Here is an 8,696-nt window from a genome sequence, read left to right on the forward strand (position 1 = left end):
TGCAGAAGTTCACAGGTTCAATCCCCGGCATCTCATCTAAAAGGTCCAGGTCATAGGAGATGTGAAAGATCTCAGCCGGAGACTCTGGAATGTCACTGCCAGTCTGAATAGAAAATACTGACTTTGATCGGCCAAGGTCTGATTCAATATAAGGCAGCTTCATATGTTTGTAATGGTTGGACTTGGTGGATAGCTGTGAGAATGAATCACTAATTTCTGTAAAGAGGTTGCACAGCGGAGACTCCCATAGAAATGAATGAAGAGCCGAGATCGTCCTCCGCCTTTGGCTGTCGTCTTCCAGCTCTTGCTTCAACAGTGCTTGAACGGAGCAGGGTCGCGGCCGCCCCATCCTTCCATCTCTCCGTCAGACCAGCAAAACCAGCCTCCCTCCATCTGCGCCATGAGCTCCCAGGTCCGCCAGAACTACCACGCCGAGAGTGAAGCTGGGGTGAACCGCTTGGTCAATCAGTTCCTCCATGCCAGCTACGCCTATCTGTCCTTGGGTTTTTATTTCACCCGGGATGATGTGGCTCTGTCCAAGTTTGCATCCTTTTCCCGACATGTGTTTGAGGAGAAACACGAACAAGCTGAGAAACTCCTGACCTTCCAGAACCGTCGTGGAGGGAGAGTTGTTCTGCAGGATGTTAAAAAACCGGAGCAGGATGAATGGGGGAATGGAGCCTCTGCCATGGCCTTCGCCCTTCAGCTGGAGAAGAGTGTGAACCAGGCCCTGCTGGATCTGCACCAGATTGCTTCTCGCCATGTGGATCCTCATCTGTGTGACTTCCTAGAGACTCACTACCTTGATGAGGAGGTGAAGCTGATCAAGAAGCTGGGGGATCACGTGACCAACCTGAAGCGGGTGCGTGCCAGCGAGGACGGCCTGGGCGAGTACCTCTTCGATCGCCTCACCTTGGGCGAGTCCAGCGACTGAGCTGCAGAGTTGCTGGTTCCCTCCAGAGTTCTCCCACCAACTTGTCCAGTTGTGTTGCTCTAATTTGTCATGTGTTTGTGTTTAAAAGTTTTTTTTTTTTAAAAGCTGGCTGTTCAGTGAAGAGACATGCCTCTGTACCCTGCGCATCTTGGGGGGAGTCTGTAACTGGCATTAAATCTTGGCATTAAGCACTAAAAAAAAAAAAAAAAATGAATGAAGAGCCACTGGCGAAGCGGTTAAGTGCACAGACTCTTGTCTGGGAGAACCGGGTTTAATTCCCCACTCCTCCACTTGCACCTGCTGGAATGGCGTTGGGGCAGCCATAGCTCTTGCAGAGCTGTCCTTAAAAGGGCAGCTGCTGTGAGAGTTCTTTCAGACCCACCCATCTCACAGGGTGTTTGTAGTGGGGGAGGAAGATAAAGGAGATTGTGAGCCACTCTGAGACTCTTGAGATTCAGAGTGAAGGGCGGGGTATAAATCCAATATCTTCTTCTTCTACTACTACTTTGTCAGACTCTTGGTCTATCAAGGTCACTAACGTCTATTCTGACTAGCAGTGGCTACCTGGGGTCTCAAGCAGAGGTCTTTACTATCACTTACTTCCTGATCCTTTTTTTAACTGGAGATGCTGGGGATTGCGGCAGAAACCTATGCTCTGCCAATGAGCCATGGCCCCTCCTATCCCAAATTTCATCTCCAAATTTACCAAGACATTTTGGAGTTCTGAATTGCATGGTCTCACTTCCAAAGCTGAACCTCTGCCTTAGAAATTCACCATCGTTTTGTTCTGTTACTTTCTGCATTTTGGTACAGAGCGCCATGCCCGCATGCTTTGAGTTTCTTCATTTGTATCTCCTGCTCCACACACACACGCACACTTTACTGATGTGCAAACGCTCACATTGATACAATTCTATGTAAAAAAGCCATCTTGATCCATTTATGTTTGTATCAAGATGCTTTGGCAGAGGCATTTTTCTCATGCTTGGGCGCACTTGAGTAGATTGCTAAAGCCCTGTGCAAACCATCACATCGCAAGCAGCCTTTTTTTTTTTTTTTTGGCAGGGTTAATCATTGCACCTGGGCATTATCAGTAATGCAGCAGAGAAGGGAAGTGCAAATTAAGTGCAGTCACAGAAAGATGCAGCAAAACGCACAGGCTCCAGAATCAGCTAGAATTTTAAACTCTGGACTTAAAAGTCTTATACAGGGCTTTTCAAAAAAAAAAAAAGTCCAGCAGAACCTCATTTGCATATTAGGCCACACCCCAACATCACCATTGTTTCGCACAAAGCTTTTTTGTCGAAAAAGCCCAGCAGGGACTCATTTGCATAACAGGCCACACCCCTTGACAGCAAGCCAGCCGGAACTGCATCCCTGCTCAAAAAATGCCCTAGTCTTATCTCACTTCTAGTTAGACAGAAATGTATTCTTAAAATACGGTTCCAGCATAAAGGGGTAGGTGTGCGATGTCTGATTGATTTGCAGAGAGTGTAACTCTATAACTGCAGCTCAATGCCGTTCCACTATGCTCTTGCAATGCTTCATTTGCCACAGAGGGTATGTACATCCAGAAGAAATGGCTAAAACCTGTAAATAAAAAGCTCCTTTGGACACTTCCCTCCTACACATCACAACTGATGTTCCCACCCTGATTTTTAAAAAAGTGTTTTTTTAAATTGTAGCAGCAGATTAGACCGCAGAAGAAGACCACAGATTTATACCCCACCCTTCTCTCTGAATCAGAGTGGTTTACAATCTTCCCCCACAACAGACACCCTGTGAGGTAGGTGGCGCTGAGAGAGTTCTCCCAGAAGCTGCCCTTTCAAGGACAAACTGCGAGCTATGGCTGACCCAAGGCCATTCCAGCAGCTGCAAGTGGAGGAGTGGGGAATCAAACCCGGTTCTCCCAGATAAGAGTCTGCACACTTAACCACTACACCAAACTGGCTGGAGGAAAAAGAATGGTGCGAAAATTGCGCACAGAATTTGAAGTCAGGTTTAAAGGCTTACTGCTAGGAAAATCTGCAGTAAGATGTGCATGTGTAATGGGCAAGTGTCATTTGTGAATCAGTTTTATGAGGGTTCACAGATGGATGTTAGGCATGCAGCTACAACAGAGAAGGGAAGGTGGCTTGCATGCCAACTGAATAATGCTGATTAGTTCATCATGGACTGGTTTTTCGGTGCCACTAATGTTAACCTGTTACTGTTAATGTTAATGTTAATGTTAAGAAGACTACTGTAATGCCCTCTACTTGGGGCTACCTCTGTGCCGGACCCGGAGATTGCAGCTAGTGCAGAACGCGGCGGCCAGGCTGTTGTTGGGACTCCCAAAACGGGAACATATACAGCCGGGGCTACGTGAACTGCACTGGCTGCCGATTATATACCGGGTCCAGTACAAAGTGTTGGTCGTTACCTTTAAAGCCTTATATGGCCGAGGACCTGTCTACCTGAGGGACCGTCTTTCCCCATACGAACCCCAGAGAGCACTGAGGTCAACCGGGAAAAACCTAATGACTGTCCCTGGGCCGAAGGAAATTAAATATCAGAGTACCAGAGCACGGGCCTTTTCGATCGCGGCCCCTACCCTGTGGAACCGACTCCCAGAGGAGGTGCGGGCCCTGCGGAACCTTGAACAGTTCCGCAGGGCCTGCAAGACCACCCTTTTTAAATTAGCATACTCGGACTGCTAGGAAAAACGGTAACCAAGGGTCCGCCAATGCGGTCTAAAGATCTATACCGCATCACAACTGTATTACTGGATTGGTTTTAACTTAATATTTTAATGTTTTATTGCTCTATATTGTGATTTTAAGGTTTTACTTGTTATTGTATGATTGTAGAATGTTGTTAGCCGCCCTGAGCCTGCCGTGGTGGGGGAGGGCGGGATATAAATGAAATAAATAAATAAATAAATAAACCTCTGGATCGACTCCTGTAAATGTATCAATGGCTAATTGATTATTAGCACTGAATTATCCACTGTGAATAATTACAAGAGGGGTGGTTTTTTTTGTTGTAAACTACTTAAATTAAATTTAACTAAGGGGGAGCCAAGAAAGTGGCTTAACTAAACATGTCAAATTTATGCAGGTGACCACTCCGAACAGCTTCCCTGTTGCGTAGTCACGATTGGTTGTTGTCAAGGAGGAATGCGCAAAACAACTCATTACCCATTAATTGGTGATGTGAAAAATGGCCAAGCTCTGCAATCTTAGCACAGATTTTCGAAGCTACTGCTCTGTTTCCCTTTCGTTTGAAAAATAACTGATTAGGCTGATTGTCGCATTAATTTGACATCCTGCCCTGTGAATGACTTAAACTTTTTTTTTAAAGCCTCTTTAATCAAAACGCATCATGCTTTGCGCCTCTCCGTATATCAGCTCCCAAAGACACAGACGTCTGTAAATGATTCTCCCTTTTGCAATTTAAAGCATGTATTTGGTTTTCTTCCTCTCTGAAATACATGGCAAAATATTATCCTCATTCATTTGGGTGACAGAGTCCATTGCAGAGACGGGATTATTAAGGGGCGTGTGTGTTGTGGCAGAATTTGTCCCGTCATCAAATGAGGATTATCTATCTCTGTATTTAGTTTTCCCCAAAGAGAACCAAAGCAATTTATGGAAATATCCAAAATACAAAACAGTTGATTTAAACCAGGGCTTTTTTTGGTAGCAGGAACTCCTTTGCATATTTGGCTACACCCCCCTGATGTAGCCAATCCTTTAAGAGTTTACAGGGTTCTTAGTACAGTAAGCTCCAGGAGAATTGGCTACATCAAGGGTGTGTGGCCTAATATGCAAAAGAGTTCCTGCTACAAAAAAGCTCTGATTTAAACTATATGATTTAAAGAAACCAGATGAAGAAAACAAACGCATCCAGGCAGGGGCTTGTTTCTCTGGGCTGGCTAATGCCGATCATAGGTTGTAAACTGTGCGCTGAGCCAAGGGTACAAAGCCCTTGGGCTTGCCCAAGGACTCACATCTCTATGCGCTTGCAAACAGAGACAAAAAGAAACGCCTCCCAGGTGGTAAGCCACTGCTGCGAGGAAGGCAGAACTTTCCCAGCCTCCTCTTCTGTAAATCTGAATCTGCATTAATAATAGGGTTGCCAAGTCCAATTCAAGAAATATCTGGGGACTTTGGGAGTGGAGCCAGGAGACATTGGGGGTGGAGTCAGGAACAAGGGTGTGACAAGCACAATTGAACTCCAAGGGAGTTCTGGCCATCATATTTAAAGGGACAGCACACCTTTTTAAATGTCTTCCTTCCATAGGAAATAATGAAGGATAGGGGCATCTTCTTTTGGGGCTCATAGAATTGCACCCCCTGATCCAATCGTTTTGAAACTTGGCAGGTATTTTGGGGAGAGGGACTAGATACTACACTGAAAATTTGGTGCCTCTACCTCAAAAAACAGCTCCCCCAAAGCCCCCGAAACATCCAGATAAATTCCCCATTATACCCTATGAGAATCGATCTCCACATAGGGAATAATGAAGTGTTCAGCAGATGTCCCCCCCCCCTCCCCCCCGTTTCTGGCAACTCTGAAGTGACGGATTGGCATCTCTGCTCACGAGTTGCTGCCAACTTCTTCAGTCACACAGACACACCATCCCAAGAGGAAGCCTTTCAATCGGAGACTGAAGCCTCCAAAGGCACATGGTCCTCTGGGGGCGGGGCTTCCTCCCGCCGGCCAGCTGACTGGGGGCGGGAAGGAGCCTGGGAAAGCAGAAGAACCCCTGCTGGGACCTGGGGATTGCAAGCCTAATGAATAAAAATAAAGGCCCTCCTACCTTTAGCTCTGTGAAGTGTGAGCAGTGCAGACACTGCATGAGCTGACATTTTTCTTAAAAGTTATATCCCATGCAGCTACATTTTGTGACCAGCCATGGTGACTCAACTGAACCTCTATAGCAGAGGTCGCCAAAGTGTGGCTCTTTCACCCATGTTGTGTAGCTCTCGAAGCCCCCACCACCCTGTCAGCTGGCTTGGAGAAGGCATTTGTCTCTTTAAAACACTTCTCCAAGCCAAGATAGCCGACAGCTTGGAGAATGCATTTAAAGTTAAAGTTGCTTTCTTTCCACTTCACCTCCCCCCCTCCCCCATCTATTTGCCTTCTTCCTTCCTTGTGGCTCTCAAACATCCTACATTCATGTCTTGCAGCTCTCAAACATCTTCCGTTCAAGTCTTGTGGCTCTCAAATATCTGTCGCTTAATCTATGTGGCTCTTACGTTAAGCCAGTTTGGCCGCCCCTGCTCGCTAGTAAGGGTTTCCAATACTACCTCAGAGATTTTGGGAGCAGTGCCTAGGGAAAAGGACAGAGCTTTGAGAGGATATGTCACTTCCGGGCAGTGTCCTAAGCTGTCTTCCTTACCCTAGTCTCTATGGCTACCACAGAGGTTAACGGAAATTCCTAGAGCAGCACAATGTGATCGTTTTTTTCTTCCACTCAATTGTTCAGAGGTGGTCCATTTGGCAGGGTGTGCTAAGTCCCTGACAGGGGTGGGTAAATGAATACCATTGTAGGGAGACAACAAAAGGGGATGTTTTTGTTCCACACCCCATTTATAAGCCTTCTGGGTGCCTCTGGCTAGCTTAGGGTTGCCGGATCCTCCCTGGTCACCGGTGTGTGTGTGGGGCAGGTAGGGCTGTCAGCTTCAGGTTGGGAAACTCATGAAGATTTGAAGGTAAAGTGTGTGTGTGGGGGGGAGGGACCAGGACCTCAGTGGGGTACAACGCCATAGAGTTCACCCTCCAAAGCAGCCATTTTTCCCAAGGGAACCGATCACTGTAGTGTGGTGATAAGCCGTAATCCAGGGGATCTATAGATCCCACTTGGAGGATGACCTTCCTAGGTTAGCCACTGCTTGAAACATGATGCAGGACTGCATTAACCATTGCTGTAATCCAGCTCTGCTGTTTGTATATTATGCTCGATAATATGGGATTGGAGTAGGAGAAAAATAATCTGCTCTCCTCCTCTAGGAGACCCCGGAGAAGAGGCAAAACCTGAGATTTGAACACAAGACACTGGCGCCACCAGAGACACTTTTCTTCTCGGGTTGCCAACCTCCAAGCGGGGCCTGGAGATAACCCAGAATTCCAGCTGCTCCCCAGGTCGTTGTACAAATCTGCACACTTGAATGACCTTAGCCAACAAAAAAAATATACAGCTGGAGTCCAGGTGAGGAGGAAGGGGAAAAGCTTATTGCAATGAACTGAGAGCGGAGCTAGGCCGTAGCCAGCAATCCCAAGCTGCTCTGCAAAATATCAAAATGGTTACAGTCTCATATAGCCATGATGACACATCGATGACACACTGGCACGTTATCACCTACACATACGAATTGGTTGCACCCCCCTGCCGAATTTCATTGTGAGAGCCAGCTACACACTACTGATACACTCTGCGACAATGGCATAAGCCTACTGGAGAAGATCTATGTCGCAGACAGAAATTCTACTTTGCACGCGCCTTGACCAGTTGGGTTGTCAATCCCCCGGTGGAGGCAGGGGATCCCCTGGTTTGGAGGCTCTCCCCCCACTTCAGGGTCATCAGAAAGTGGTGGTACGGGGGGAAATGTCTGCTGGACACTCCATTATTCCCTATGGAGACTGATTCCCATAGAGTATAATGGAGAATTGATCCACAGGTATATGGGGTTTGGGGGGCTGTTTTTTGAGGTAGAGGCTCCAAATTTGCAGCATAGCATCTGATGCCTCTCCTCAAAACACCCTCCAAGTTTCGAAAAGATTGGAGCAGGGAGTCCAATTCTATTAGCCCCAAAAGAAGGTGCCCCTATCCATCATTATTTCCAATGAAGGGAAGGCCTTTAAAAGGAGGACAGTCCCTTTAAATGGGATGGCCAGAACTCCCTTTGGAGTTCAATTATTCTTGTCACACCCTTGCTCCTTGCTCCACCCCCATTGTCTACTGGCTCCACCCCCAAAGTCCCCAGATATTTCTTGAATTGGACCTGGCAACCCTAATGAAAGCTGTGTCCCACAAGGTGACAGAGATTAGTTCTGCTGGAGAAAATGGCTGCTTCAGAGGGTGAACTCTAAGACACTGGTGTCAAACTCATTTGTTATGAGGGCTGGATGTGGCATTAATGTGACCTTGTTGGGCTGAGCCATGTTCATACCTATTTCATTTTATCATATTTATATCCCACCTTCCCCTAAAACTCAGGGTGGCTATTTAAGATTAGGTAGCAGAGATATAAACTTTATAGTTTATTAAGACACAAACACAATTAAATATTTTATTTTAAAAACCCTTAAAATAAAACATGCTTAAAACATTAGCACTCCTTTGTCTTAAAGGTGTTTTCTTTACATCTCTCCCATGGAATCCAGTGAGCTGGGCAAAGGAAGCTCTGGCTCTTTCCTTCCTTCCCCAGGAAGCCAGGAGGGAGAGGAGCCTCAGCCCATAGAAGGAAGAGAGGCTTGGCTCAGTAGCTCTACTGTGAGATTGAGAGAGCTTGGCAAAGCAAGCTCTTCTTCATCACCCCCTTCCTCCCCAAGGGAGGAACCTCAGCCAATGGAGAAAATAGAGGTTTTGCTCTGTAACTCCTGTGTGATTGAACAAACCTTGCAAAGCAAGCTGTGATGCAGAAGGAAGCAAGAGAGAGGGAGAAGGAAGAAGATGAAAGCCAGTTGCTTGGGGGCCTAATTGGAGCCCTCCGGGGGCCTGATTTGGTCCCCGGGCCACATGTTTGACACCCCTGCTCTATGGCATTATCACCAC

At 46.8% G+C, this 8,696-nt stretch overlaps 1 protein-coding gene across 1 annotated transcript; it reads left to right on the forward strand.

The window, feature by feature from the left end:
• Nucleotides 1-263: 263 nt before the first annotated feature.
• LOC132578887 (ferritin light chain, oocyte isoform-like) lies at nucleotides 264-1,021 on the forward strand. Its single transcript, XM_060249005.1, has one exon. The coding sequence runs from the start codon at nucleotides 401-403 to the stop codon at nucleotides 932-934; it is 534 nt and encodes a 177-aa protein (XP_060104988.1). The 5' UTR covers nucleotides 264-400; the 3' UTR covers nucleotides 935-1,021.
• Nucleotides 1,022-8,696: the final 7,675 nt, after the last annotated feature.

Source organism: Heteronotia binoei, chromosome 11 (genome assembly GCF_032191835.1).
Source record: "Heteronotia binoei isolate CCM8104 ecotype False Entrance Well chromosome 11, APGP_CSIRO_Hbin_v1, whole genome shotgun sequence".
Lineage (NCBI taxonomy): Eukaryota > Metazoa > Chordata > Lepidosauria > Squamata > Gekkonidae > Heteronotia > Heteronotia binoei.

What these genes read in the sequence shown, in the direction of transcription:
- LOC132578887 (XM_060249005.1), top strand. Translation starts at nt 401, where the DNA reads ATGAGCTCCCAGGTCCGCCAGAACTACCACGCCGAGAGTGAAGCTGGG.